The sequence below is a fragment of the Mus pahari genome, chromosome 16, assembly GCF_900095145.1.
Source record: "Mus pahari chromosome 16, PAHARI_EIJ_v1.1, whole genome shotgun sequence".
NCBI classification, from domain to species: Eukaryota; Metazoa; Chordata; class Mammalia; order Rodentia; family Muridae; genus Mus; species Mus pahari.
This window is the reverse complement of record NC_034605.1, coordinates 49509952-49527291: the sequence shown is the minus strand read 5'-3', so window position 1 is coordinate 49527291 and position 17340 is coordinate 49509952. Positions and strand designations below refer to the sequence as shown.

General features: G+C 44.9%; 1 protein-coding gene across 1 annotated transcript in view; it reads right to left on the bottom strand.

Annotated features, from left to right (window-relative positions):
• Window positions 1–927: 927 nt before the first annotated feature.
• Window positions 928–17340, bottom strand: part of Cap2 (cyclase associated actin cytoskeleton regulatory protein 2) — a 150387-nt gene continuing 133974 nt past the window's right edge. Inside the window, exons 9-13 of the mRNA XM_021215444.2 lie at window positions 15149–15321; window positions 13255–13378; window positions 13076–13158; window positions 6588–6728; window positions 928–2959 (exon numbers count right to left, since the gene is read on the bottom strand). Of these exons, the coding sequence (XP_021071103.1) occupies window positions 2876–2959; window positions 6588–6728; window positions 13076–13158; window positions 13255–13378; window positions 15149–15321 (605 nt within the window). The 3' untranslated portion in view covers window positions 928–2875. The remainder of the gene's footprint in view (window positions 2960–6587; window positions 6729–13075; window positions 13159–13254; window positions 13379–15148; window positions 15322–17340) is intronic.

The window sequence follows — 17340 nt, the reverse complement described above, 5'->3', positions numbered from 1 at the left end:
AGAACACAGGACTACGTGTGGGAAATGTGTGCGACTTCAGCCCTACTGAGAAATTGGGAAAAGTGACTGGAAATAACCTATAGACATCGAGAATCAAGAACTGGGGAGACAGGTTCAGCTGCAGGTAGGTTTGAGTGTCATAATGCAGGCAATGAACTGAAGGGAGACAAGTGAACGCCAAGGAACTAAAGAGGTAGAGATAGGGTGGGCGGAAAGGGAGTTTAACCAGGAAAAGGCAGTGTCTGGAGCTTCGTTGATGATGGGGAAGGAACCAGTTGATGTGATGCCGGGCAAGTACTTCCCGGAGATGCTAGACTAAGGGAACTACAGTCGTTACAGCGAGCTGCAGCCTTTGCCTGACCTGCTGTTGCTTCTCTCTGTACAAGGGGCTGATGTTCCTGGACCCCAGCTTCTGCCTGTTTGCAAATGGGTGAGGCAGAGTCAGGGTTTCTAAGAAGCTGATGTAAACATTTCCATTGAACGAAGGGATAAATAAACTACACGGTATGGATTCCCTGTCATTCCCATGGGCATGCGGAAGGGAAGACTTTGAGAAGGGATTGAGCAGGGTTGCGGACAGGGTTATCCAAGAGAGGACTTACAGCGAAGACTGCTTCTGGGATTTCATTTTCATCCTAAAATACTAAAGAGACACGGGAGCCTGTGGCACTTGGCTTTCTGCAGCTTATTTTCTTTCCTTCTAGTTTTATGTTTTTTTTTTTTTTTTTTTTAAAGATTTATTTATTTTATTTATGTGAGTACACTGTTGCTGTCTTCAGATACACCAGACGAGGGCATCAGATCCCATTACAGGTGGTTGTGAGCCACCATGGGGTTGCTGGGATTTGAACTCAGGACCTCTGGAAGAGCAGTCAGTGCTCTTAACCACTGAGCCATCGCTCCAGCCCCCTTACCAGGTTTTTAATATGACAACCAAAAAAGCTCTAGTTTTATTTTTTAATTAAAAAAAAAAAACAAACCCTGGTTACATAAGGCCACTATAATGCAAATATGTAATCTAATGTGATGGCAATTTTCATTTTGACTTTTAAAATATAACTGAATGTGTATGTGCATGACCGAGTGTGCCGGTGCACCACATGCATGCAGGTGCCCACAGGGATGTCAGATCCCTTGGAACTGGAGTTATAGGTGGTTATGAGTTGCCAGGTGGGTGATGGAATTGAACATGGGTGGGTCCTCTACAAGAATGGCTCTTAACTGCTGCCATGTCTCCAGCTCTAGCTCCATTTTGACTTTTTTTTTTAAAGTTTAAATTTTTTAAAAATCGTGTGTGTGTGTGTGTGTGTGTGTGTGTGCGCGCGCGTGCGTGCGCGCGCTGACATGTGCATTCATGATATGCAGGTACAGGTCAGAGGACGTCTTATGTAGGTCACATCTCTCCTTCCACCACGAGGTTCCTGGAGAGTACACTCAGGTTGTCAGGCTCGGCATTAAGTACCTCCAATAATGTCTCACTTTGTATCTCTGGCTGACCACAAACAAATCAACCAAGCAAGTCAGCAAGCAAAAGATAAAACAGAACAAAACAAATGCAAAACCAAAACGAGAATTCATCTCAGTATTTAAACAATTAGTTTAACTTACTATAACTTTACTGTTCAAAAAATTATCCTTACTAAAGCCACAACATAGTTCCTAAGGACAGAACTTTTATAACAAAACTTGAACACACAAACATCCATGATAATGAATCCTGTGTGGATATAGAAGCTATTCAAAAACCGAAAATGATAGCCAGCGGGGCCTTCGTAGGCACAAACTAGATGCTCCCACTGGTTCCGAAAGCTTAGCCCTAGGCTTTGTCACACAGGACCCCAAAAGCTGCAGAGTTCTCAGCCATGTGCAGAGAAGAGACACGGAGAGCGTTGCTGCCCGCCTGGAAGTGTGGGCACTATCAAGACGAGAAAACCCAACCGGAGCCAAACAACTGACTGGAAAAGCAACGGTCAGGTTCTTGGGCGTTTGTCTACGAGGCTGGTTAGCACTGGTGAGCCTGGGCAGTGGAAAGGGACTCATCTCTAATAAGCATTAGAGACCTGTATGGGATTGTCTGCTAGTACAGGGGACTTCGAAACTGACACGCAAAGGTGGAGCTATCTTGGAACCGGACCATGAGGTATTACAAAGCAAAAACTGAGGATGAGTCCCTACCTCACCCCAACCCTCCCTGCCACCACCCTTTATCTTAGGATGTGCAGACAAATTAGAATTTTTAAAGTGACTCAGGAGAAAGATGGAGTTAGGATTTTTTTGTTTGTTTGTTTCTTTTTCAGTAACTCTAAAGGGTATATTGTGTTTCCTTAGACATCTTCTCTTTGTGTATATGTGTGTGTTTGTAAAAACTTGGATTGAAGAATTCATTCATGCTGACAGGATGTCCACGCTGATAAAGGTGAACATGTAAAAATTAAAAAATAGAGTCTTATTCTTCAGGGCACAAGACTATCTCATCATGTTAAAGTTGTCTAAAAGGTAAAAACATACATAGGTTCTCTAAGGCTTCATTTTTTTTTTTTTTTCAACTAGCAATTAAACCGAAAAGACAGGCAGGCCTTTTCCTTATCAGTTACGGAGTTGGTGATGTGATGGGAACAGAATCCTTTTCCCTTTAACTGTCATGTTTACTAGTTATCATATGGAAGTAAAATCACACACACGTCATGATCAAATGTTAAATATTTCAAAATGCCCATAAAAGCCTGCCAGAAAAGATACTGTTTTCCATGGCACAGAACTGCAGGACGCGGACATGGACACGGACGCAGACGCCGGGGCTATGGTGAAATCTAGCTCCTACTAGCTGCTTGCTTCTGCTTGCTAGAGGAGACTCGGGAAGGATATCTCTTGGATGTCAGGCCATGATCTCTGCAGGCTCGGTGACCAGCTTGGATCCATCCCATATTGTCTTGAACTGCTCGGGAATGGGAAATTCTCTCTGGAAGAAGTTGAGAAAGACGGTTAATTGCGTGGTACGCTCCTGCCAGACAGGTTGAAGGATCATGGGTGTTGTGTGATGGGCGAAAGAAATTGTATCAGATCCCAATCTGCATCATAGAGAGGGCCGAGTCACAGGTGGACAGGCACGGTCTGTGACTTCACGCTGTGACCATCCTATCACTGGTGTTCATGAAGAACTAGGCTTGCTTTTTGAGACAGACCTCAAGTACCCAGGCTAGCTTTGAACTCACTTTGTACTTGACTGACGCTGATCTCAAACCTCTCATCCTTCTGCATCTTCTTTCTGAGTTTTGGGATTACAGGTATGTGCCATGGGTTAATGTATAACCCAGGGTCTCATTCATGGTAGGCAAATGCTGTGCCGGAGCTACACCCAGAGCCTCAAGTTAGGCATTCTTATGAGTACCAGGCATGAACAAACTCAGGCAACCTCTGAAGACCTCCTGCGCTCAGGGCTGCTGAGATGCCATCCCCAGGGAGCAGAGGTCAGAGAGGTTCAGTGGCATGCCTGGAATGACAACGCCAGGGAGCAGAGCCGCCAACCTGCTTAGCTGCTGACCTCCATCAGACCAATCAGGCGCTGGATCCACCTACGATCTTACTAACACACAGACTCTGATTCAGCAAGACTCGGAGGAGAAGGAGAGGCTCTGGTTTTCACATTCTCGGGCAATCAGTGTGCGAATGCGGCCCAGACTTGTTTACTCTGAGACGCTGTAGACGTGTCCTTAGGGCATGAGAACATGTGCACATATGAAAGTGCAAACACACACCACACAATATACACACACACATACACACACACCACACCATACACATACCACACACACATACACACATACCACATACACCATATACCATACACACCACACACACACACACACACACACACACTTGACACATCACACATCCCCCATCACACACATATACCACACACACCACACACACATACATACATTACACACATATACATACAACAAACCATACACCACACATACCAACCACATACCACACCACCCACATATACACACCACACACCATGCACCACACCAGACATACCACCCTGACAACCCACACCACATACATTCACACACACCACATACCACATACAAACCCACACCACACACACACACACACACACACACACACACACACACACACACAGACACACACACACAGACACACACATGCCCCTTGGCTCTGACTTCTGGAGCCTCACTAGATTTCCTGTACAATCCAGAGAAATGATTTATTTACTTATTTTACTGTAATAAGGAAAAAATTCTAGAATAAAATCTTCAATAGAAAAACCCAAATCATTTTTGATACCGAGTCTTGTGCTATGTAGCCCAGGCTGGCCTTGAACTCATGATCCTCCTGCCCCAACCCCCTAGGTACTAAGATTCCAAATGTATGTCACAGTCTTCGGCCTACACCAGGGCTGAGTGAGTATTCTTGAGTCGTCTAATGCACCTGTGTATCTGCGATCACTTCTGATATTCTTCTTCGAGTGTAAACACGGCTTTGTGTGTGTTCTCAAGTGGAATGTTCCAGCCCTGGAGTGGGGGATGGAACCCAGGCCCTACTGTGTGCTAGGACATAGATCTCTGAGCCCTGTGCCCAGCCATGAAGAAGGCCGCTTTGGGAGTGTGGCTCCGCAGCATCAGAGAGACTGCTACACCCATGGCTCTTCTCTGGGAGGTTGGTCTCCATCAGGATGAAGCACGCCCACTGTCCACTCCCACACCCTGACACCCAAGGCAGGGTCTGCATTGCTCCTCCCCACCTCCTCCTGGGAAGTGTGTGAAGAGGCCCAACAGCGTGAGGGAGCAAAGTCACTGACCCAAAGAGGCAAGACTACTATTTAATACCAAAATTCAAGTTTCGGTTATATTTCATTCTCTTTAAGTCAGTAGTTCTCGACCTTCCTAATGTTGTGACCCTTTAATACAGTTCCTCACAGTGTGGTGACCCCAACCATAAAATTACTTTCATTGCTACTTCATAACTGTAATTTTGTCACTGTTGTGAAAGGGTTAGTTGACCCCTACAAGGGTCATGACCCACAGGTTGAGAAGCAAGGCCTCTAAGCCAACAGTTCTCAATCTGTGCTCTGTACTGGAATCCATTTGAACATCTTTAACAATTACAGATGCTTGGTGGAGTTGGAGGTGCTCATCCAAACCCCACAGCTGAGCTCAGCGGACCCAGTTCCCATACAGCTGGACGTTCTGCTTCTACAGCTACAAAGTCCAGGGATGGCCCCCAGGTGGCTGGCCTTGCTCTGCTGCCCGGCTGTATTGGCTGAGAGCCCAAGAGGGAGTGCTTGTCTGGAGCAGGGTTAGCATCTCCATAGCCCAAGTGGTGAATCCACGACTCACTGTTTGCACAGTAGTGTGCTTTAAACTCAGACGAGGAACTCTAGACTTCAGTCTGTGGTATGTGAGGGTAGAGCTGAGGAAAGTGCTGAGGGAGATGGGTCACCGCTGCTTAAGGAAATCAACCTGTCTGCTGGCTGCAACCTGTAGAGAGCTGGTAAGCAACCCGCCAAGCTGATGTGGCCTTTCTCTTGAAAGCAACGTGCTGAGTCTCTTGTGTGCTGCCTCTTCCTGCCCTGCTCGGCCCAGTTAAGACTTAGAATTCTCCATGTGTTAGTTTCCACGTCATGATGATGAGCAGATCTGCTGTACTTCACAATCCCCAAAAGGAGATTTACTCAGTCTTACTCGATGTTGACCCGAGTGGATGTCTAATGTGGTTCCTCCAGAAACTGCTTCACTGGGGAGAGGATGTAACGGAAGCTCCGGTGGAATTTCTTGAGCTAGTATTTCGAAATGGAGGATTCAATGGGCTGATGGTATGAGGATTTACTTGGGAGCCTGGTAAGAGTCAAGATTCAGGGGCTGGGGGGACAGATGGCTCAGTGGGCAGGTGCTTGTCTGTCTAAACAGGAGGGCCTGACTTTGAATCCCCCAACCCATACATAAACCATGCCTGCAACTTCAGCCCTTCTATAAGATGGGGGGATGAGAGAATAGCCCCTAGAAGTTTAGACAGTGGTAAACAAGAGACCTTGTCTCAAATAAGGTGGAGGATGGGTAGGACTGACACCTGAGGTTTTTCTCAGACCTCCATGTGTGTCACAGCATGAATGCACTCCCCCACAGCATATACAAAGAACCCGGATTCTGGGCCCCATCGTGAGGCTCCTCAATCCAACCCTAGGTTATGTTTTTAGAGTTTTAGAGCCCTTTCTGTTGAGCTTCCTAGTAGACCCTTATGTTAAGAGGAGCATTACAGGGCTGGAGAGATGGCTCAGTGGTTAAGGGCACAGACTGCTCCTCTGAAGGTCCTGAGTTCAAATCCCAGCAACCACATGGTGGCTCACAACCAACAGTACAGCTACAGTGCATTCATATACATAAAAATAAATCTTAAAAAAAAAAAGAGGAACATTATAATATTTTTGGTTCGCTCCCTTGCCTGCCTGTTACGTTGTCTTCAAATAAAGCTCATGAGATGGTAGCTGATGAGCCCCTCTCCAAGAATGCTAACACGAGTGTGCCACAAAACCTTTTCCGGGCAGGCTTTTGGAAGGTACTTACATAATCGTCACCCTGAGGGACCAGGACATTCATCTCAGAAGACTTGGCGCTCACGATCTCACAGTCTAGTGCATCTTCACTGAGGTACAGGTGGCATCCTTCTGTCTTATTAATGGAGATTGTTGGTACTCTCCCCATTACCTAAGAAAAGAAAGAAAAAATGGGACTGAAGCAAAGAACTCAAAATGGCCATGTTCCCAGGCAGGTACTTTCAGAGTTCTTGCTGAGTTTAGCTTTGGACTTACAGGGTAGCATTCATTTTCTCTCTCTCTCTCTCTCTCTCTCTCTCTCTCTCTCTCTCTCTCTCTGACTTCCTTTCTCTCCCCCCTCCCTCTCTGTGTGTATCTGTGTGTCTATGTGCAGGGCAAGTGTCACCTGAGGACAGAGTGAAAGGACTATACAAGGGGGAATCCCAAACAGGCAGGATTTTCCTTTCTTGAGATGAAATTTAAGGGATTAATTTGGAGGCAGCAGCTAAAAATGTTCAGAAAAAGCCCCACAACCCTTTAGAGAATCTGACGCGCCTATCTGATTTCACGATAAGAGAAACAGGATTCGTTTGCTTAAAATTTAAGTTTTGACAGTTATCTCTGAGACTGGGGCACGAACAAATATCCATACAGACGCTGAACAATAAGATTAATTTTGAAGAGAAGCCAAGTCGATTGTTCCCGAACTTGAGAGCAAACAAGAGACTCTCCAATTCTTCTCACGGAAGTCATTTGCCGGGTAAGAGGCTGGAGGCCGAAGGTGAGGTTCAAATGGGATTGGTGTCTTAGGTATTTCAAAATGGTACTCATTTCAGGGGCTCAGACTCAGGACATTGACCCAGATAATCGGAACCCTTGAGCAAGAGGAGGCCGCGCTTTGTACCCCTGACAAGTGTCTAAGTCCAGTAAAAACTCAGATCAGTTTTAAGTTTCTCTCCTAACAATCAGTTTTCAACTCTTCCCACAATGTCCACAGGGATATACCATTCTCCCAAAGACTTCATAACCACTCTAGAAGTTCCCTTCTTGTAATGGTAATTAAAGCAATAAAGACATCTCTCCTTTCAACCCGAAGAAAAAGGCTAGTTTGCAAACCAAAGGAACACATTCTGTCTGTGGTGAAGGTGCCCCAAAGAATTCCTTGTGGGGCGTCTAGCCGGTCACTGGGCTTCTCCTCCTCTTCCCCCGGCTCCATAGAAACTGAAGACTGAGTTGGAATTGAAGCCCAAAGCAAGAGAATGGTCCAGCTGGGTCGTTCAAGGTCAGGCAGCTACAGGCAGGGCTCTACCTGAGTTAAATAGTATACATATAGGAGTGTGTGTGTGTGTGTGTGTGTGTGTGTGTGTGTGTGTGTGTGAGAGAGAGAGAGAGAGAGAGAGAGAGAGAGAGAGAGAGAGAGAGAATGTTTGTGTCTGTGTGTGCATGGATGTATGTGTTTGTTTAAAAAATGTGCTTAGACATGTTTTCATGACTTCTAGATTTCTCTATGTTATAATGATGAAAAGCATTTACATGCCAGCCTGAAGCCCACAGATACCACCAGCCCCGCTGAGGAAAGCGAGGAGCTAGCTGCCAGCGACGCCTAGAGGCTTGGCTTATGGATATTATTTCTCAGTAATAATCTGAAAAATTTCCACTGACGGTGGTTGTCTGTCTTCCCCAATCTGTATGTTTTCCTAGAACATTTTTTTTTTTGTCAAAAAAAAAAAATAGGATTGCCAGGCCAAATTATATGAACTTTAGCTTTTTTTCTTTTCTTTAAATAACACTATTGTAGTAAAATCTGAAAATATACGAACCACCCATTTTTAACTGTACAGTTGGATGCCATTTCACAAACGTACAGAGTTGTGCAATCAGGACCACAAGCCGCTTTTAGAATAGTTCCACTATTCTAAAAATATCACTAATGGCCACTTACAGTCGGTCCCCGTCTCAGCCCCAGGCAGGTAAGTGATTTCTCCTTCAGTTGTGCCCTGGTCCCTTTCAGACAATTTACTAGGCACATTAACTAGGTAATGGCACTCTCTTGGTTTGAGCATCCAGAAATTCACTAAGTGTTCCATCAAACGTTTCTCTTGTCTCTGAATTGCTCCTTCTAGCTCCTTCCACAGGCAACCAGTGGTTCACCCTTTCTGAGGTAACTGTTCACAGTGCACAGATCGCATCCTTAAAAACGTAACAAGATACTTCAGGCATGGAAACATACAAAGAATAATAGATACATATACTTCCTACAATGACTTTATTATGTGGCATTCCAGCTTATTCCCTTTTGGTTTGTTTGAAAGTTTCCTTCCTTCCTTCCTTCCTTCCTTCCTTCCTTCCTTCCTTCCTTCCTTCCTTCCTTCCTTCCTTCCTTCCTTCCTTCCTCTCCTTCTGACAGGGTTTCAGGTAGCCTAGGTTGGCCTTGAACTCACTTTGGGACCAAAGATGGCTTTGAACTGCTGATCCTTCTGTCTCTACCTCTCAGGGCTTTGGTCACAGGTTACACTGTCACACCCAGCTTTACTGTGCTCCTTTATTTTTGAGACTTGGCTTCACTTTGCAGCCCTGGCTAGCCTGGAACTTGCTGTACAGAGCAAGCTGGCCTCGAACTGCACAGAGTCCTCCTGAGTGCTGCGATTATAGGTGTGTAGCACACACTCAACCGCTGTGTAGCACATGCTCATCTGCTGTTCCACCGGCTCCCGAGAACTAAGCTCTCACTGTCACGGAAGTCCCCTGGATACTGATGTCTTCCACCGGACTTTCCCTCACTTCGCTCCTCCCTGTACGTAACTACTCTCCTGGCTTTTGTTGTCTGTCCTTGTTTTTAAGATTTGTTTGGGGGAGCTGGAGAGATGGCTCAGTGGTTAAGAGCACTGACTGCTCTTCCTGAGTTCAAATCCCAGCAACCACATAGTGGCTCACAACCATCTGTAATGAGATCTGATGCCCTCTTCTGGAGTGTCTGAAGACAGCTACAGTGTACTTACATATAATAAACAAATCTTAAAAACAATTTTGTTTGTTTGTTGCTTATGATCTGTCTATTAGGTGAAGTGCCCAAGAGAACACCTTGACATGTCATAAGTGGACTTTATGTGTGAATTGGTTTGCACACTCTATATTTTTTAATAAATGGATCTATCACATAGCATGATCCTGTAACTTAGCCTTCCAGCTCAATGCCCTTTAAAAAATTTTACCTGTTTTTAAAAATTCACTTTTTTTAAAAATGCTGGTAACAATAGTTTGTTCTCTTTAACTGTTGAAGAGTGTTCAACTAGAAAGAGTTGTTCACTCATTTGCCAGTTGGTGGACACTTACATAGTTTTGCTCTCTCTTGCTACTACCATGCCACCATGATACATGCCTTCTGTTGTTTCCCTATCTGCGACCAGAGCTTTACCATATGCACAGAAGCACATACTGGCTCAGGCTGTTGATGTGGCATTCGTACTTGGTGCCAATTTGTCCTGCAGGGAGAATACCAAGTTCACGCTGTCATTTGGACATAGCAGGGAGCCCAGTGTTGTACATCCATGACAGCTCGTACACCCGACATTAACACGCACTCAGCCCTGCACTTACAGGTCCTTTAAACATCAGATTCTGCGGATGCAGCTTGGTACAGATCAAGGACATTCTGAATGCAAAAGAGATGGGCATGGACAAGAATCCGAGACTGTGGTATTCATTTACGCCCTCCTCATGCTAGCATATCTTTGTATGTGTGTGCCAGCCAGTTCACTCATTTATGTCTCTGAAGTGTCAATATTCTCTGCTGGCTTTTCTATTAGAGCACGGGTCTCACTTTTCAGTCTGCATTAGCTAGCGTCTTTACATACTCTAGATGCAAATCTTTTTTTATTATCTATGTTGCAAGTATCTTTCCTTAATCCATATCTGGTCTTTCAGCTTTGCATATATCTTCTGTTGAATGTATATTATGAAAATTGTGGAGTGTGTGTGTGTGTGTGTGTGTGTGCACGCACAGTACTGGGGATTACACCTAGGACCTCACCCATGCTATGTGAACACTTCACCACTGAACTCAATCCCCAGTCTAGAATTTTAACTTTAATGGGGTTAGATTAACCACTAATTTTCTTTATGGTTTGTGGTTTTGAATCACATGAACCATGAAACTATGAAGGCATTCCTCCCACCCTGTATGTCATTCTAAATGTTTGAAAGTATTTAACTTGGAACTTCTTAAGTATGGCATGAAGTGGAGATTCAGTGATGGTTTTATTTTTATTTTTATTTTTTTAACTAATTTTTTTTATGTGTATGAGTGTTTGGCCTGCATGTGTGTCTATAGACCATGTGTGTGCACTACCTGTAATGGCCACCAGAGGGCGTCAGAACTTGAGACTGAATTTAGAGGAGGCTGGGAGATAGAACCCGAATGCTAGGAACCATACCTAGGTCCTCTGCAAGAGCAGCCAGTGCATCTAACTGCCAAGCCATCCTCTCCAGCTCCTTGGAGTTGTTTTCCCACAGAAATAACCAACTGTTCTAAAATCCATTTCAGAGGATACCCTGGTCTACACCATGGCTTGCTACCCGGCTTTTCTGTTTTGTTTTGGATGGTGGTGGGGGTTCCTTTTCGAATATCTCCAACCACGTGTCATCACCTTAGGATGACCCAATTCACCTTGTTCACCTGCTTTCAAATGATTTTATTAGTCTTTCAAAGACTTTATTTTTTGAGTTCAGTGTATCACATGTGCCTGGGTATGGGTTAGCGCATGAGAGTCACGGACCAGGTAGAGTTCACAAGAGCATGCCAGATGCTTGGGAGCTGGAGTTACAGGAAGTTGGGGGCAGCTTAGTTTGGTGCTGAGGAGGAGCCAAATTCAGATCCTCTGCGAGAGCAGCACCACTCCTAACCACTCTTTTGGCTTCCAAATAAATTTCAAGCTCCAGCTCCTCCTCCTCCTCTTCCTTCAATAAAAAAATTGCTGAAATATTTGAACTTTGCTAGACTTACTTACAGACTAAAGAGACAGAAATGGTACTGGTGTCTCTTTTGTTCATTTAATTCACAACCATTCTGTGTTCTTTATAAATACCATTCATTTGTTGATTTATTACTCGGTCTCCTTCAGTTTTGTTGCTCTTCTGGATTTTATTTTGTGTTACATCTCCTAACGCATATTTGTGGCATCAGGAGATGATGAATTTTTTTTTCTGTTGATAGTATGCCTATTTAACTGTCTTTCTGTATAGTTTATTGGCCTTTATATAAAACAATCATTTTGCCGTCATATAAAGACACTTTTATCTCTTCCTTTTCAACTTTATTTTGGTTATTTTTCTTATCTTATTGCAGGACTTGGGATCTTTAATGCATTATTGAGTAGAAATAAGGACAGGAAGAAATCTCTTGCTTTGGTGTCAATAGCAGTTCTTCTAAATGACATATGACATTTGCTGTAGGATTTCAAGAGATATTCTTTATTTGGTTAAAGCGTAACCTCCCCTTTCCTGGGATTATCAGATGTGTATGTGTAGAGCTGGCATTCCTGTCCAGGATTCAGGATCCCCAATCAGGGCTGTTTCCACACAGTGGGCATAAACAGAACCAACGTCTTAAAATGGCGAGGTAAATAGACAAATGTAATATATACAATTAAGTGAGTTCTAATTAAACGTGTGAATTGAGAAAAACCCAGGAAAGAGAAAGATTTACATAACTGAAGTCTAATTTTGTCAATCACCCCACAGAAACACCAGATTGTAAAGGGTAATTAACACCCGGCAAATAGCAGAACCAATGAGAGGAGTTGGACTTGGCCCAAAGTCAGACGTCCTTTGGATCTTCATATGTGGTAAAAGCCTATTCGACAACATCAAAATTACATACTTTCTCTTGTTTCTGAAAATTCAATTCTGATCCTACTTAATCTCTGGCCTTTTTTTTTTTTTTTTTTTTAATTTTCTTTTCTTTTTTCTGATTATCTCATTGATTCTGTCTGCCACCTCCCTTCTTCCCCATGGGGGGGGGGCTCTCTTTAGCATGGGGGATGTTATATTCCTATGGTCGCCTCTCAGCAGTCTTTTTCCATGTAGTAGCTGATTCATCTACTCGTGTGCTCAGCAACATTTACCAGGCGCCTACAGTGGTCAACGGAGGTCTTTAGAACTGGGCATAGCTGGCTTTGCTTTCCTTTTTAGTGCTGGACAGAACCCAGAGTCTTATGAGTGCCTGCACTGGGCCACTGAGCTGTGTCCTCAGCTTGGTAACTGTCCTGAGATCAAGAGGGTAAGACAGTGCAGTACAAAATGGGGGCGGGGGGGGGAACAAGACCGACTAACGGTGACTGAGAATAAAGGCCAGGCTTCCCCAGGGAGGCGACGATGAGGTTGTGTTTAAAAAGATCAGGAATGTGATATTTTCTGTGTGGACATAAGGAACAAAATCCCTTCCCCTGTCCCCTGTAGGAAGATGAGCGGTTCATGCAGAGCCACGGCCAGGGCAGAGCATGGTCCCTAGAGGCTGCTCACCTGGATCTGAATGTCCTTGGAGTTGATCACCTCCACAATGCCCACCACATGATCAAACACCAGGCCAAACTTCTTGCAGTTATCTAAAAGAGGAGAACGAAGCTCCGGTAAATGCATGGGGCAGATTTCTGCAGCACAGCTCAGCGCAGCAGCAAGCACACAGCCTTAGCTTTGCCTACCGACAGTGATGGAGTTCACTTTTCCCTTTATCTGAAGAGTGGATTTGTCACATTTGAAAATGTAAGCCACTTGTTTCAGCTCGGTCTCTGAGATGACAAGGTCGTTCCTGTCCTCTTGGTATTCCTAAAGGTAAAACAGACATGGACATTAAACATGAACAGAAAGATGGGCCCAACCCACTGACTGCTGACCTTGCTTGGGGCTTCAACAGAATCGCTGCCGCTCAGCAGGCTGTCTTCCGGAGCATTCTCCTTATGGAGAAACCTCCAGGCCTTAGATGTCGATTGGCATCATGGGAGTGTGAGTGAACCACTTGGAAGTGGACATTGGTTTGCCGAGTGCTGAGTGTCAATGTTAACAGCCCTGCTAGAGGGATGTGGTTGCTATGCGCACTTGGTTGCTATGCGGATGCTGGCACGTCTATTTGATGCTGCATCAAGCCCTGCTGTGGTCATCAGGAGATGAGGCTGCTGGGGTCTGAACAGTGGTTCAAGCTGCAGTGTCTTTTCAGGCCTGGGCAGCCTTTCCAGGGGCTTTGCTCCTTAATCTTTAAGAGAGCTCTCTGATTCGATAGGGGGCTTCAGTTACCATCCATATTCAAAGCATTCCTTGCATGCTTATATAATTAACCCTGAGAATGGTGGGTGGCTTCAGGCTATGAATGAGATGATCAGCCCAGAGTCCCAGGAGTACAGGGACTCTGTACTGGTTGATGGCTTCTTCCCCCACTCCCCCCTTGCTTAAAAGTTTGAAAATCAGTAGTCATGCTCACAGAAAGGACACACTGGCAGTGGCTAGGGGCTGGAGGGCTAGAGGAAAAGGGGCCACTGTCTAACAGGTTGAGTTCTACAAGATAAAGAGTATCCTGCAATGGATGCCAGGGATGGAAAGCCAACAGTGTAAATACCCAGCAGCACCACAGGGATGTGCACTTAAAGATGCTTTGTTGAGATTTGGCCTTTTGCTGTGTATTGTAAGCTAAATACAAGGCCTGGTTGCCCCAAGGATGAGAAAATCCACACATAGACCCAAGGGATGCTATGTAACCTTGCCCCCGCCCCCAACTTATCCCTCATTGGTGAATAAAGATGTCTACAGCTTATAGCTGGACAGGAGATAGGCAGAGTTTGTGGTTCTAGGGCTTGGGGTCTGAGCAGGAGATCACACTGGGGAGAGAAGTCACCATGGGTAAGTGAGCTATGACAACATGGTCATGAGGCCTGGCCAGCTGGAGTTGAGAGCAGCCCACGGGGAGCACAGCAAGTTATAACTCTGGGTCTTCTATGGGAAGTAGACATGATAGCATAGAGGGTGGATATCTACCCAGCTCCCATGCTGAGTAAGTCTTACCATAAATATAAAGGTTGTGTGTCTTTTATCTGGGAACTGAATGATCTAAGGCAGGGTAGAAACCCCAGTTTGAGATGAACTAGTTACTGAAACAGTGGTTACTGGTGAAAGTTACATGCATTTTTACCACAGTTAAAAAAATAGTTTTAAACAAGGTGGTGGTGGCACACACCTTTAATCCCAGCACTCGGGAGGCAGAGTCAGGCAGATCTTCGAGGACAGCCTGATCTATGGATCAAGTTCAAGGACATCCAGGGTGACACAGAGAAACACTGTCTCAAAAAATCTAACCCAATCTAACCAAACCAAACCAAACCAAAGATAGTTCTAGAAAGTAGAAGGAAAGAATCCATAAGAACTACTTTAAAAAAAAAAAAAAAAGAATGCGAGCCTGCAGAAGTACCCGGTTTCTCATTTAGGCATCGTTTTTTTGCATCTTAGTGTTTCCCTTGGAAGCTCCGTGTCTCTCGGAAGAGGTCTGAGGTGTTTAGAAGATGGTTTTAGTCAGGAGAGTCAGAGTGCATGTCACAGGGTTGTACTCACCACTCTCCACTTCTTCCCTTCCAGCTCCAACACTGGAGCATGTTTCTGAGGAGAATTCGATTTTGGAGCTGTGGGGCTCGGCGTATGGGTTTTGATTGGAGAGCGAATCTGTCCTTGAGCCCTCAGGCTGGGATTCTTGTATGTCTTCTCGTCATCTGTGACATGCCGGAGCCCTAGGAAGGTGGGGCAGTTTTAATTGTCAACTTATCCTAAGGTAGGACCCCCTGGGAAGAGAATCTCAGTAAGAAAGTGTCTAGGTCAGGTGGGCCTGTGGCCATGTCTGTGGGGGATTGCCATCTTGACTGGTATAAGAGCAGCTTGAAAATGGGTGGCACCCTTCCCTGGTTGCGGGCCTTGGAGTATATAAGAGTAGAGAAAGCTAGCTGAACACTACGCATGCACGCGTTCACTTTCCCTCCGCTCTTGACTGTGATGTGATGAGTTGCTTCAAGTGCCTGCCTTGACTTCCCCATGATGATGGACTGTACCTTGGGATTGGAAGCCCTTCTCCCTTGAAGTCATTGTTGTCACAGCAACAGAAAAGAAACTAAAACAGACAGTGGCACAATGTACGTCCACATCATCCCATCTTCTGAAGAGGGAAATAAATGCCCACCACATAAAGTACAGAAGAACTTTTGGTGTGGTATGCAAGAACTATTGTTTATGGTTCATATACAGAGGCTGAATCCTGGGTAAGTTTAGATTGAAAGAAATGCTGTGTGTGTGTGTCTTGTGTGTGTTTAAAGAACATTATGTTTTGGATATAAATGTCCCTCTAGGCCCATGGAAAACTTGGTCTCTAGATCATGACACTCCTCTGTGGGGTTGTAGAACCTTTAGATTTGATCAAAACTTTGAGGTGAGTCCTTCCTGGAAGAAGTAGGTCACTGGTTGCAGGTCCTGAAATCTCATAGCCTGGCCACACTTCCTGTCCATTTCCTGTCTGCTTCCTGTTTTACCAAGAAGTGAGAAGGTGAAGGGTCAACTCAGCTGGGTTTGGAACCACCTAGGAGCTACACCTCTGGGCATGTCTGTGAGAGAATTTGTGTAGATGTGTCACTAAGCAGAGAAGACTCTCCCCAAATAGGGATGACCCATGCAGTGGGATGAGGCTTAGCCTGAAAAGGGAGAGCATGAACTGGGTACCAGTGGTCATGCCCGCTGCTTCTTGACCCACTATGATGGGAGCAAGCAGTCCTGTGCTGCCAGCTGCTGTGACTTTCCCTAGCGATGGACTGTGTCCCCTCAAACTGTGAGCCAAGAAAGATCATTCCTTGAGTTGCTTTTGCGAGGAATTTTGTCACAGTCATAAGAAAAATAACGAACACGTCAAAGAACCCTGTTTTTAAAGAGATGACATGCCCACTGTGCAAAAAGAAAAAAAAAAAAACCCTACAATTCCTCAAGCCATCTAAGCCACCAAAGACTGCCTGGTTGACTCACAGCTAAATCACTTATCAGGTATGGTTTAGAATGCTATGCCACCCCCATAAAGTATTTTTTTTCAGAGTTTGAAATCAGCTTTAGAGTTAGAAGTCCATCCCTTCACTTTGCAAGTGAGTTTCAGAGGGATGGACAGCACAGGTCTGAGCCAGGAATAAATTTGAAGGTTTGAGTTCTTAGCTTCCAGCCCCATGTAGAGCAACCTCTGTACCCCCAATCCCATTAAATGTGCAAAACAAAAATACCCACAACAGATCTTTTGGCCACATGACTATATTGTCTAGCATGGGTGTACTTTTGATCCTCATAAATGTTAAACATTTGTATTAAAATAACCAACTACTTGTCTGTTTGTTTTTGTTTTTTTGGTTTTTTTTTGTTTTTTTTTGTTTTTCGAGACAGGGTTTCTCTGTATAGCCCTGGCTGTCCTGGAACTCAATCTGTAGACCAGGCTGGCCTTGAACTCAGAAATCCGCCTGCCTCTGCCTCCCAAGTGCTGGGATTAAAAACATGCGCCACCATGCCCGGCTCACTACTTGTCATATGAAGACAAAGGTAGTTCAATGATAAACCACCCAAGAGGTAGGATAGAGGTGCTATTTGCCATTTTTATTTCACTTGACCCTGATGACTTGGTTTTGGAGCTTGGTGGGGAAGCCCTGGGGCCAAGGAGGCAGCAATCATTGGTCGACTGAGAACCTGGGATCTCTGGGTTCTTACTGGTCTGTATTGCAGCCCAATGAAGC